This window comes from Centrocercus urophasianus, unplaced genomic scaffold (genome assembly GCF_019232065.1).
Source record: "Centrocercus urophasianus isolate 14NV4802_14NV808 unplaced genomic scaffold, USGS_Curo_1.0 seq_21, whole genome shotgun sequence".
In the NCBI taxonomy this organism is placed as follows: Eukaryota; Metazoa; Chordata; class Aves; order Galliformes; family Phasianidae; genus Centrocercus; species Centrocercus urophasianus.
The window spans coordinates 1,059,979-1,074,603 of NW_024884767.1; the positions used below are offsets into that span (position 1 = coordinate 1,059,979).

The following is a 14,625-nucleotide window of genomic DNA, read 5'->3' on the forward strand; positions in this document are numbered from 1 at the left end:
TTTTTAAAATTTGTATGCTAGCAATACAGAATGCAAACATATCACACATTCAAAATAAGTTGTTTTGATCCTTGCTTTCTTATTTATGCAGTAACACTAATTACAATGATGTGAGATATGATGTATGTAAGGGATTTATGATTTCACACAGGGACCCAAACAACAAGAAGTATTTAACAGTCTATTCTGATAAAGACAAAACACTGTGAATGTCAGTAGCCAAACATGAAATTATTCTTTGTTCCAGCCTAGCTAATTTAAAGAGGAAAACTACATGACACCATTAACTTCCTACCAAATAAAAATAGGACAAGAACTTCTGCTTAACTGTTGTATTTTCACCTCAATAAATTATCAAAAAAATTCAAAAACAAATCCAAACTAAACTGTTGTACAGCATATGTTCTATTTATAAACAGTTAAAATATCTCTAGCAGATTACAGAACAGCATTCATACAGTAGTTTTATTTACATCATCAATACAAGATATCAAAGTTTTTACATATCCCCTTAAATCTCCTCTTTCAGAAGGTTCAAGCTTCTAAACAATAATTTTTCTGAAGACATACACTTTAGAAAAATCTTCAAATGCTGGTAACTTACCAAATGTGTAAATAGGAACACATTGTAAAACTCCAAAGTAAATGAAGATGTGTAAAAAAAAAAAAAAAAAAAAAAAACACAACAATAACTTAAGAATGGCACTGATTAGCTACAGCCTCAAACTATTTAAATTTATCATTTATTGTTCTCCCTTTGTCTCAGTATACTTCTATGGCTCAGAACAGGCAGGGAATAGCCTGTGATTTAGTATTCTGATCAGGTCTGATCCTGCAAAGCTATGAGGAAGATAAAGAAAAGTGTCTTGATACTGACACTGTTATGTTTAGACTGGGCCTCCCAGCCCACCTGCACTCCATTCAGCAGACCATACTCATTTTAGCAAAGCCCTTTGGCACATAATAATCTATCAGCTAAGTCAGTGGCTGATGCTTTGTTGGACTTAGTCACTGTCATATTCCTCTATATTTAATTCATCTTCCTCCATAGCTACTAGAGCAGCAACAGGCTGAGGCTGACTGCAAGGTAGTTCACTTCCACTGTGCTGGCTGGATGACAGGGGCAGTCCATCCCAATCGTTCTCATTTGTTCTATTTTCCTCCATCTGTACAGCCACCTCAGCAGGGTCCTCCTCACAACCAACAAATAAGTCTGGAACTCCAGGATCTTTATCAGTAAGCGTTTCAAGCTTTAACCTGTAAAATAACCATTACAAGAGTAACTCACCATCAAACAAAACAAAACCAGCCAGCCAAAGCAACCACTGCACTTCCTGCTCTCCCACACCTCTTGCATAATATCCAGGCCTTCCCTGTTCACTGATGCCAAACAGCTTTCACATTTTCTAGCAGTAATATCCCTGTCAGTCTTAGTTAATTAATTTATACAAGTTTGTTTGTTTTTTTTTAAATTTATATCCTCACCTTCATTATCAGTTTTACACCTGTGTGCACATCTTCCAAGCCCAGAACTCAACACTATGCATAAGCTACACAAGACACTACGGAAGACACTACGGAAGACAGAAATTTCTCTCAGATAAAGAAAAGCAACACAGAGTCTCACACCAGAGCTATGGCAACAGCAAAATACAAAAACATGTCTGTGTTCTGTTAGTCTCTAGCACCCACTGTTGCCTGAAGTTTCTCCTTACGGTGGCAGTGGATTTGCTCCTTTCCTAAAGCAACATGAACTGCTGACAATGAAGTGACTGACAGCAGCCCACGGAATCCAGCCATGACAGGCAGCAACTGAACTTGAAACAGGCCACTTCAGAAAAGAAATGAAGAGAAATTCTTTTCACATATTATCTTCCCTTTAGTATTTGGACTTCAATTTTTGTAGCATCTCTGTATCAGTGCTCCATTAAAATTGGTCTTGCTAATTATAAACAGATTTGAACTAGAAACAATTCTAGCTTCCAAAGTTAGAAACGGTCATGCTGCAAATGGAGGAAAATATTACACCACAGATATACACTAATATTTTTTGTATGAAATGGCTCCTCCTCGGTATATGTTAAGAGAAAGACAGCATTTTATTTCCTTAAAGAAAGTAAAAGACAAGTCTACCTCCCAAAATGTCTTTTCAATGGCAGCCTCCCAACATCTTGGATAAAAGCAATCTGAGCTGAGAACAAAGAATAGCCAGTATTATATTGAGTACATCATAACACACTTAAAATTGAACACATTGGAAAATAAGCAGTTTATAAGTTCGCTTAAGTGGTCCTGTAAAAATCTGCAGTAATTTGGCTATCAAAACAGCTTAAATAGCTGCCATAACATATTTGCACATTCCCTACACAATAAAATAGAAAAACAATCATCAGCTGTGAAACTGTTCTGCAGTTATTAAAACGCAGCCTACGAAAAGAATTCATCCAGATGCCACGGCCTTATATAAGGCTGTTATTAGAAGCAATTATCACGGTGTAAGCGACATAGCTGTCTGAAAAGTAATTTCCAAATTATTTATCATACAAAGAAAACATTTTCTGCATGGATTGTCTTACATTAGACAACAAAGCACTGTGCACTCTGATCTTATTTACTTCTCCTAGGAAAGACTCCTCAGAGCCTTTCTAAGACTTAATGTTATTTGATAGGGATCAGCAAGCAAGGAAGATGCAGCTAAAATTGTCTTCTGCACTTCCAAAAGGCTTCTCACTAAGTCCCCTAATTAAAAAGCTCTAAAAGAAGCCTTAGGACTAAAATAACTACTTTTTTTGTTGTTGTTTTTGTTTTCCTCCACTGTGTTACCCAGTACACTATGAAAAAAGGGAGGTGAAGAGTGAGACTGGCAAGTTTCCTGACTTCTCCAAGTTAAATACCTGGTAGTGCTGAAATTTTTCAATATGCTTTAATACCTAGGGGGAAAAAAAACAACAAAAACAAAACAAAACACTAAAACAAGAGTTACACTGATCTTACCTTCGTTTCTCATTGGATTTGCTAACTTTGCAAGGTAAGGCAGTAACTCTGTCTGAAGACACTCTGGTGATAAACAGAAGCTTGAAAAGAGAGATTTTGCAGCAGCACAGTTTTCTTGATACTGTAAGAGTTGGGGAAAAATAAAAAATAAATAATCACAATACAAACCCTGCTAAACCAGAACTGACATATATATTCAGTGTGATAAAGAGCAGGAGGACAATTTCCTGGTCTTCTGGATAACTGTGCACAGGCTTGTGAAGAATTAATACAGAAAAGACAGAAAAAGTTGAGTTCAGATATACAGATTACAAAACAGCAGTACACATCTTCACTTTTGTCTTCCACCACACATTAAAGATTTCTGCAAGTTTTTATCCTATATACAGGCAGACACAGCAGGGCAGGTATGCATTCAAATGCAAAAAAAATGCCAAGAGCTGACACATCTCATAGACAAATTACATCCAAAAAAAAAACCACACAGTACAACAGCAGTAATTTGTTACAGAATATTTTAAAGTAGTTTAAACTGCTCAAGTTACACTTATTTTTAGAAATATCTTACATTATTTAAACACTAACCATGTAACTTAGGATTAAAACTATCCCAGAAGTATGCCAATTTGAAGAAAGAGAACACTATCAGAGGACTCCATTTTATTTTTCCTTTAAAGGAATAAACAATTCAAATGGACCTCCTCGTACGAATGTCATTTAGAAGTAGCTTATGTCAAAATATCATATTTGACAATGCATGCAAACCTCATATATACTGCTAAAATCACTAAGATGTAGTAATTTCCTCAAAACAACAAGCATTTACCTTGCTATTGATAAAGAACCACTGAGGTTTATGTAAGGGCCGGAACCCCATCCCTCCTTGGCAGTGGGCAAAGGCTCTGGATGAATTTGAATGTATCACACCTCGAGTAGATACAGATGTACTGTACTCTTCCATCACAAGCCGTGACTAAGGAAAAAAAAATGGGCATTACAATAACTTGAGGACTGTGTATAGCACATCTCATCTGAACCAGAACCAACTGGTACCTGCAGTGACACACAACATATCCCACATGTATTTGGGTTAGTGCAGAATCACTAGTCAGAGCCAAACAGAACACCAGCTCAAGTTCTTCAGGGAAAAAACATGCAGCCTGTAACACATTTTAACACACTTCTGTTCTACTCAAAAACACTTTGTAGAATACATTAGATTGTTCTATAAAGTGTTCTTAATACCATAGTATGGCATGTATATATACACATATATACGCATATGCACTGTAGCATATATGAGATACAGTGATCAACTATAACAAAATGGTGTCAAGTTGCACAAAAAATGTATATGAAAACATATATAATCTTTATAACGTAAAATGACTTACATTCCAATTAGCACAAAGGACATCAGCAGTACTCAGGTACTCACTGGCTCTCACAACATCATCTATGTCAGTAAAAAATTCTACATAGTTCTGGTGAAGGTACAAATTGAACATGCTTCCAGACATATGTGATTTTTCCACAATATCCTGTGGGGACAAAAAACATGTCCAGATTTTACACAGTATGAAGGAAATGCATCCTATAAAACTATGATACATTTTGATGGTTAGGGAACTGGCACATGTAACCCAAGCAGGGAAAGGATGCCATACGTTGGGACCCTGACAGGCTTGAGAGATGAGCCCATGGAAACCTCATCAAGTTCAACAAGGCCAAGTGCAAGGTCCAGTATCTGGGTTGGGGCAAAGAATACAGGCTGGGAGATGGTGGACTGGCAGTGCAGCAGCCCTGCAGAGAAGGGATTTGGAGTACCAATGAATGAAAAGCTGGACATTACCCAGATGCATGTGGCTGCAGCCCAAAAGGCCAACTGCACCCTGCACTGTATCAACAAAGGAGTGGCCAGGAGGGAGGTGATTTCCCTTCACACTCTGCCCTCATAAGGCCTAACCTAGAGCACTGCATTCAGCTCTGGGGCCCCTAGCTGAAGAAGAAGACCGACCTGTTAGAGCAGGTCAAAAGGAGAGCCATGAAGATGATCCTAAGAAGACCTCAGGTAGGAAGGACCTTTAGGCAACTTGGTCTAGTAAGAGGTGACCCTGCTCATGGCAGGGTCAGGATAGTCATCAAGGTCCCAAACCATTCATATAGAAAATGAAGGGTTGTTTGTTCCTAAAGAAGGATAAGAGGGGCTGGAAGCTGTTTTCAACCCTGTAATGGGTGACAACAGAAAGGTGAACTCAAAACTCCACTCAATCATGCACAGCAAAAAGATGATAGGCAATGGGCACAGTCTGCATACACGCCTGCATACAAGCCTGAGGTTCTCTCTGACTTATTGAAGGTACTCAAAACTCAACAGGATTGGGAATCCAATCAGTCTTTGAAGCTAGTCTCTAGAAGTCCCTTCCAGAATAATTATTCTTTAACTCAGGTAGACAGAGTATACGTATATTAAGATTAATGAGAAAGCCACTCTGCTTGAGAATACGCATCAACCACTCAGGTTTGCTTGCTTCTTTCTTTTTTTTTTTTTTTTTCTCCAAATCAAAATTGAAGATGTACCTCAGGGTGGATAAGCAAGGTATCTCGACGGTGTTCCATTAAGTGAGAAGGCAGCTGAGGAAATTCAGATTCTGACAACGGTTCTCCTAAAAGAATTGTATAATCCATAGTCTTTTAGTACCAGAAATGGTTACATTAATGCGTATTACTAAAAAGCTAGGGTAAAGGAAAAGAAAAAAAGAAAAAAAAAAAAAAGACATTTCAGATGTTACATTCAAAAATCAGAACACAGATGAGACGGGAGCAAGAACAGAAGCATGCAAGTTCACGAACAAAAGCCTTCACACAGACCGTGGACTTGACTAACTAACTTGACTTTACCAACAAGGAGGTTGCACTGTTTCCAGTTTAAGTGTTTATGCCCGCATCAATATAGTCAACAGAATGTAATTGGTTATACTATCCTTTATAAAATAAAATCCACTTGAAGATTTTCGTACTCCTTCCTCTCGTCATTTCTTAATTGGTTTGGGGGAGAAATTCTGTCAATTATTAGGAAAAGGTGGAAAAATTGCATTATGAATTCTGATTCCGATCACTACAGATAGTAACACAGCATAAATATCTGATTCTTCTGAATGATATTTTTCAAATATTAAAAAAAAAAAAATAAAGGACAGTAACCATACATGCAGACTAGAGAGGAATACATTTACAGAGCTGTGTGTATAGAAAGCAGTGAAGAGAAAAGTGGAAAGGGAGACAGGATACTAAAAGGAGAAGTCAAAGAGCCTTTCAGCTCAGAAAGACACACAGGTCTCAAAGGAACCAAGGACTTGAAATAAGGAGAAAGAGACAGCAAAACGAATCAAACCCAAACAGGAAAGGCAGCAACTGAAGGGCTGCAGGTGTGTTTTGTAACTCTAAGAAAACATATGAGGACAGAACATAACCACACAACAAAGTACTGTGCACAAAAGAAAATTCTGGGATAGCTATCTTTGCGTGCTTGACAGCATGCGGACCTAAAGAAACTAGAGTTATGCATTTTATTACATGTTTAGTAATTCTCTGATGAAGCATGCATTATTTCTCTTCTGAATACAGACAGCTGCAATCTCAGCTACCAAAAACATTTATTGCTGTTTATTACTGTTACCAATGACAAAACATGTTCATTAGAGATCACCTAGCCTTATTTAAGGGAAGGCTATCTATTATCTGACATGTTTTGCTCATTATTGAAGATAGAACAAGTAACTTTTCTTACTTTTGCAGTAAATTATTTTCCCTAGAGCATGAAAAAGAAAGATGGAAGCATCTTTGCCACCAATAGCTTGTATTGCCTGGTCTTCTAAAATATCGGATTTACTTTTCTTCCTCAAATTATACACTGCTGCTGTTTCATTTTTTAGCGTGGAACTCCGTTTCTTCCTCGACCAGAAATCTTTCTCCAATGACCAATCTACCAATAAAAGCACAACACAGACAGAATAAAGTAACTGGAGTAAAATAAATAAATATAATCCACAGATACAGAAAGTTTTATAAATGCAGTCACCATGAGAAAGCTCATTTATTAAGAAGGCAACCCCATTATCTTCACTAGCAAATTTCATTCCACTTGTAAGCCATTCTACGGTGCCATTCTAAAAGAGAAGCTGGCATTCTTGCTTACTTACTCTAGCTCCGTATGCCTCTTAAGTTAGCCATCTCTCCTTTATAAATAAAGTACAAGGCAGATGCAAATATATGTAGATAATATTCCCATTACATTTCCTACAATTATCAAACCCAGAAATTGATTTAGCAGCAAAGTCCTCCAAACTGGAGGAAATCATCCTTTAATTAGTTTTTTCTTCTCCGATGATTACCACAGATCTCTTTTACCCATTAATATCACCAAACTGAATACATCATTATGTACCTAACACACACACCAAGTTACATACTTGTAAAACAAATCCTGCCATCCTTCTGATGGCTTTCAGGAAATGAAAATGGAGGTGAGGTCTCTCCAAAACATCACTGACTGCCTATCTATTATCTAACTGAAACACACCTGAACAACTAAACGATTTCTATTCAACATGAAGTAAGATATTTTCATTAGCATCTAAAGGAAAAAAAAATATGAAAAGAGAATGTATGTATGCCTTTGTTTTCTTCCAAGTTCTCTTTGTAACTCTCATGTTTTTATACTTCCGAAGTGAGTTTTCTTTAAATTAACATAGAAAATCTAAACAGTCTTAAAAACAAGCAGTTTGTGTATGTATAAGCTGCTTATCATCCACCAGTAAGCAAGAGCAAACTCTCCTCAGGTATTCCCAACCTACTTTTTATGTACTTAGTGGCATCACCATCATCAAAATCTTTTTATTAGAGGAATTTCGCACTTTTTTTTTTTTTTTTTTAAGTCTAAAACCTAAGCTACATTGACGTGAAACATAAGGCTATATGTTGTTTCACGTTGCTGAAAGATGGAATGGAAAGAAACAAATCTGCTACTAGCTTAAAGACATACCACTGAAGTTAAATTCACTTCCTTATTTCTAGGTTGAATATAAATGCTGGTATCCTCTAAAAGTTCCTAGAATGAATTACATGCGCTACAAAACAGACTGAAAAAAAAAAAAAAAAAAAAAAGATTACATATCTTCCATATATTTTTTCTTTACACATTCTGACTTCCAGCGCTTACAAAAGACAGAGAAAAAGTCTCTTCTTCCTACATGGGAAGATCTGAAATAATCCCAATTTTCCCAATTTAAGTTTGATTTGAACGCCGTCTAGTCCTGTGCTTTGAAGGCTCTTAATATACTGAACTTCACAAAAAATTTTTCTTTTCAGTCAATAACTTCAGAATAGATTATGCTACCTCACAGCTTTTCAACTTACTAACAATCACTTCAGAAATTACACACAAAAAATCAGTGGGCTATTTCAGAAATGCTACATAAGTAGAGCTAAGTGCAAAGAGAACCAAGCAGAGAAACTATCACTTTCAAACTGAGGTTGCATCATAAAAGTTTTCATCAGTGAACACATACTAATACCAAAAGACTTAGAGAGGAAGAGAGACGATTGCATTATGTTCAACAGACACACTGCCAGTACATGAGGGCTGCTTCAAAAGTAATACCTCCTACTTCATGATGCTGGCCCACAACAGAGGTGGATGCTGGTTGGATGGCAGTGAAAGTGGAACCTTCCCACCAATATTTCATGACATGTTGCTGTGCAACAGATGGCAGCGGAGGGACAGTCTGACAGAATGATGTCTGACATGGAATTGCAACTGAAGCAAAGGTTCACTCCATTCCTCCATGTAGAAAATATGGCACCCACTGATACTCCTCAATGCTCGCTGAATGCTTCTGAGACCAAGCAGTGAGTGAGAGCACAGTGAGGTGGTGAGTGTTGCATTTCAGCAGCAGTGAGAGTGGCTCACCTACACCAGTGCAGATCGTTTACAAGTGCACCACACAGGCTCTTGTTCAAAAGATGTACAGCTAACGGGGGTGACTATCTTGAAGAAGAATGTTTTGTACCTGACAACTTGCTCTATCAAATAGTATACTGTGCTCTTTGTACCTCTCATAGCTTCCATGGAAATAAACAGAAGGCACTACTTTCAGAACAACCTATGTATATTATTAGTAATCACTGAGTTTATATGTAAACAGCAGAATTATCTACACAGCTACCTAAAACAAACAACAACAACAAAACCTGCTCCCTTTTACCACAGCAAGATATCAAGTTTTTCACACAGCCCACATAACCCCACATAACGGATCTTCAGCACTCAACAGTTTTTCTTCACTGTGGAAGCAGTCAAAATGTCACTCAATTTCACCAAAATCATAGATATTTACCTTTCATGGAAAAAAACTGGAGGCTGTTTATTGCGCTTCTTATGTCACCTGAACAGCCCTTGCAAAGCAACTCCAGCGAAGTTCTATCAGGAGCATAGTTCTTCTCTCTGTTCTACAGGTAAAAGCAACATTCAAAATAATTACATGGGAAAAGGCATATTTGAGTATTCCTTTTACTATAGGTACCCATCCCTGATACAGACCATGAACAGACTATATTATATTATTATATTACATTGAACTCAGCATATGTTCAGGCCAGGTAAGATCTCCAGCTCAATAAATCACCATATTTTAAATTTCAAGACTAGAGAAAACAACACACAAATTTATTTTGTAACTGCCACTCAGGAGTAGACTAGATTATAATCTAAAAGCTTGAGAGTACATGAGTGGGGTTAATGGTCTTCAGGTCTTAATGAATACCATAAAAAAAGTAACTTCTATTCCTATTACTTGTTTTATACATACGGTTTCTGTAAAAGGCAGAATTCTCAGAGGCAACTTCAGACAAAGGATCAAGGGGATCTCATCTTAAAAACAAGATGGCTTTCCCTTTTCTTCCTTGTATTTTGCTATAGCCTTTCCTGCTCCTACCTCCCCCTCTTCCCCCCTCCTGGGGGCAAAAGCCTGTTACTTGATCAAAGATCAAGCAAATAGCAAAAACAAGTAGGAATAACAAATTTCACATATAAAAGCCAGAAATCTTTTGGTCCCAGAACCCTGCAGAAGTTCACAGTTTTGACAACTTACCATGTTAGCTTCTGCTGTAGCTATTCGATTAAGAACTTTCATCATGTTTGTTGGTGCAACGGGCTTGAAACTGTTAAATTCCATTAAAAAATGAATTAGTTTCTGAATTCTCATTTATTTTTAATAAATTTTTAATGAGACAGAAGATCTTACCTAATAACTGATACACACAACTCCTCTAGAATTTCTTTGGGGAATAGTAACCTCTGGTTGCTGTCTCCACTGAAGTTATCTGATATTATAAATATTAGAGGACATCTACTTGTACGTACAAATCTCCTAAAGTGAAAAATAAAAACGTGTAAGAGGATTCAAACTCCACTATAGTGCAGAATGGCTAAGGCTAACCATTAAAAACTTATTTATAACTAACCTGAGAATTTCATGTAGACTGCTAGGGTCTCGATAGAATTGGTTTGGCATGTCCTATTCAAAACAAATTAACTGCTGTCATTACATTCAGGTGTAAATATTCTCTCCCGCAGACTAACTTAAGGCGTGCTATATTGCTACATGGTTTTTCTTGCTAGTTAGCTTGGCTTCAACTGTGGCTGAAGCTGAAGATAACTGGGAAGTAGGTAGGGTGAGGGGTGTGGGAGAAGCATAACTTTCTTTTTTTCAGGAAAAACAATTACCTAGGAGAAGCATTTTCTTTCTAATCTTGTTTCCTAAGAAACAGCCTTGGGTGAGAACACTGCCTGCTAGACAATTCTATTCAAAACACACAGATATACACAGAGTAACAGCCATACTGAAGAAGGCAAGACATAGTGTATCAGATATGAGAGGAGGTAGACAAGGAAGTGATTATATGAACAGAGGTTTTAGGAATCTACATTTCCCAAGTTATATGGTAGACAATGTTGCTCAGCTGAAACTTCTCTCTCTTCTATTTTTTTTCTTGAAAGTTCACTTTACTAAAGGCTACTTTATTAATTTAGAAAATCTTTCTGTCAAAAAACAATGAGAAGTTCAAGAAGGATGTAGTAGTGTGATATATTCCTGAATTTGTGAAAATAAAGCCTTCTCCTGGATCTCCCGTTATGGCTTATGAGAAGGGTAAATTTCAAATGCCTTATTTTATTAATTCCCATGCACTTCTATATTCTACTGTATCTTCAGTTAACACGCGTAATTTTTACACATGCCTTTGTATATACACAAATATTGCTATGAAGCAAAACACGGTATGATTTTTTTCAGTATTGTTCCAGTCACTTTTTGAGTATCTATTACTTATTTCTGTATATGAATTAGTATGCAGTTTCTGCCCAGCAATTATATCATACAGTTTAAGCACAGGTAGAACTTGTTTTCAGCCAGCTGTCAAAGCCAAAAAGTAACAAAAAACTCATGGGCAATAAAGTGCCAACATTAATTCTCCAGCAGCAGCTAGTTAGCACGTCAAGATTATTATAAAAGTTTTCACTTACTTCAACAAGAATAAGCTTTTTATCATTTTCTGAGGACTCCCCAAGCATCTGAAGTTTGTTATATTTATTTGCTCTTAACAGAAAATCCTGAAAGAGAGCTGATTGGGCCTGACTTGAAAACGCATGAGAATTTGAGTCTGAAAAAGAAAACTAATTAAAAATGTGTATTCGATGTTACAGCAAGTAGAATACAAATACCCGCAAGAACTAATACCCACCCATGCTACTTTCAGATAACAGCCACTGAAGACCAGCAGCAAAGCCTTTTGGCAAACACATTTCAAATAAAAGATAGTTTTCAAAGGGAAGAATTCAATGGAAAACTCAAAGATACATTCTTATTTAACTAGTTCAGATGGTATCCAAAACATTACACTGCTTTCTGTATGAACTGCAAACTGCTTTGGAGTAAACACTGTAAAAAGTAAATCCCTTTTCAGACTATTACTGAACTCCAAGGAGGTGGCTTATATAGACATCAGTCTGACTTTGTAGTCTGTATTTTTTTTATGCTTTTATCTCTGTTACATACAAAACAAATCACAAAATTATCCAAAAAAATAAAATAAAATACTTACTATGGCCAGATATATTTAATAAGTCTTCTTTTGTGAAGTCTAAAGATACTGGATTGGTCCATTCTTGCACTTGCACACCAAGATCTTTTGCTAATATTTGTATAGTTGCTGTCTTTCCACAGCCAGCAGGACCAGTTAACAGCAAAACACAGCCACCCTGACAGAGAAAAAATAACTCCAAACATTTTGAATAAAGATTAAATGTAGACTGATGATGAATACCGTTATCTTTCATACAGCAAAGATTCTCTTTTACAAATAAGAAGAGGTAAATAGTTTGAGTTTTTAATTACCTATTCAGTACTCAGAAAGAACTAGAACAGAAATCTGCAAGGCTTGCTCCCAGCATCTGCATGGCTAACTGCATGCTATATGGGGTACCAACATAATATAAACGGAACAGAAGAATCAGGTGAAAAGAATATTAGCCAGTAAATGATGCATTTGTATAAGAATGCCTAACAATCCAGAAATTAAAAGCATCCTATTGCATCAAGTCACTACGACTAGAAGTTTGCCTCACTATTTAAAATCATACTGCTGGAGATAAAATGCAGTTATAAAAGCACACCAAGCTGAAGGTATGAATTGACTAGGTGCCAGAAAATAATGCTGCTGAGCAAAAACAGAATCCATCTCTACTTCTCTTTGCGTAGGGCTTGTGGGTTGGCTTGTGGTTTGCTTGGTTTTTTTTTTCAGGTTTTGTTCTTGTGGGTTTTTTTTGTTTTGTTTTTTTGTTTTGTTTTGTTTTTTTTAATTAAATTAGAATTCAATCCAATTTGGTTAGACAATTTTGTACCTCTACCTGCTAATTTCACCAAAATTACCTGCTTTGGCTGTCTCCGAAATATATGTATTTTTAACCATGTTTCAACTTCTTCAATTTTCTTCTTTTGGACAGCAAGGTCATTCTAAAACAAGATGAAAAATGTATGAAATGAATTTATAAGTATGCATTACAGTTTCTAAAACTTTAACGATGAAATTCAAGAACAGAAAACAGGCTGAGTAAAATAACAGCTGTGTATGCGTATGTTTCAGTTACATACACTATGCTTTAGAAGTAAATGAAGGACAATCATTAGAACTTATTTCCTCAAACAACCAATTTCCCATTCCTTGCAGTATGGAAATAATGAATGATTTTTGATTCCTAAAGTAACAACATGATCTTGCAGTGTGATTACACACAAATGCTTTGCAGCTATTGCTAGAACTGATCCTTGACTCTAATACTACGTGGATCTTTCTAAATTTCTAGTCTTGTGACCCAGTTCCTCACCATAGCTGGACTACTAAAAAATTAAATATGAAATACAAGTACTGCATTAACTCATTTCTCTCTCTTTTCACTAGTTGTGGATTTTCCTTGAATTGAACTGTCAGATTTGACAACAGATTCAGAAGTTTAGGTGTTGATGGACAGGAAATGTCAGTAGCTTTATATCCTCCAGAAGCCTGCTAGAAGGCATACATCCTACAGATATATAGCACATTATAATCTTCATTACAGACAGTATATAATCAAATCAGAACTTCAATGCCCCCATAAAACAGAACATATTTAACTTCTGATCAAAAACGATTACAAATAAAAGCATCATATGTAACGTTGCTAGTAAATTTGCACTTCAAATCTCTCATACCTGAGTTTCAGGTTTGTATTTATCTACCCATGGCTCATCTTGAGACTGGTTCCAGTTTATTCTGGACTTGTTACAAGGCAGATCTACTGAGGACAACTTTGCTCTTTTTCTTGACAGGACTTTCTTTTTGCTGCATCCCGGCACAGCAGGCAGGTCTTTCTTCCGCTGATGATTTCTCCCAGAGTTGCCTTTGTGCGACTTTTCAGGAATCACACTGGAAGAAATATCTGCACTTCCAAAGAAATCATCAAACGAACAGGCCAACCAATCTGTCGCCTGGTAAAATACAAGGAATTGATATTGTTACAGCATTACCTTCCCTCTTCACATGGGTGCAATCTGAAAATCCTATCAGGCACGCACAGAGAATACCCTGTAAAGGCCTTTAGTAACAATGCTTTTTTAATCCGAGTACAAACTTTCTAAGAGTTAACAAAGTAAATCACACTTTAGATTCCACAGCAGAGCATTTTGTAGCAAACTGGAAACCAGAACAAGCTAGAGCAGAAATAACTAACACCACCAGCAGCGCACAGCATACACAGGCTGTTCTAAAACTGCCGGTTAAAAACATCGCTCCCACACGAAGATTAAGTTCACATTGCCTCCACTCGGTTTTAAACTGACCGCCTCGAGCCCCACCTCCGCCGGCGCCAGCTGTCGCCCCGCCGCAGTCCCGGACATCCCGGGCCGAGCCGCCGGGCAGCGCCGCGCGACGCGGTGCCAAGCCCCCTTCCGCCGCGACGCGGCCTTCCCGCCGCCTCTGCTTAGCTGCCCGCAGCGTGCCTGCGCGCTAAGGCGCCTGCGCGTGACGTCGTCGCCG

The 14,625-nt window shown here is 37.3% G+C and overlaps 1 protein-coding gene across 1 annotated transcript; it reads right to left on the reverse strand.

Moving 5' to 3' along the window:
- Nucleotides 1-168: 168 nt before the first annotated feature.
- Nucleotides 169-14,501, reverse strand: RAD17 (RAD17 checkpoint clamp loader component). Its single transcript, XM_042823070.1, has 16 exons — nt 14,445-14,501; nt 13,803-14,078; nt 12,984-13,067; nt 12,157-12,313; nt 11,579-11,715; nt 10,519-10,571; nt 10,299-10,424; nt 10,146-10,215; nt 9,393-9,504; nt 6,785-6,979; nt 5,575-5,660; nt 4,389-4,535; nt 3,821-3,967; nt 2,995-3,115; nt 2,134-2,191; nt 169-1,257 (listed from the first exon to the last, which is right to left on the reverse strand). Exons 1-16 carry the CDS (start codon nt 14,484-14,486, stop codon nt 1,005-1,007), a joined length of 2,064 nt encoding a protein of 687 aa, XP_042679004.1. The 5' UTR covers nt 14,487-14,501; the 3' UTR covers nt 169-1,004.
- Between the last annotated feature and the right edge of the window lie 124 nt (nt 14,502-14,625).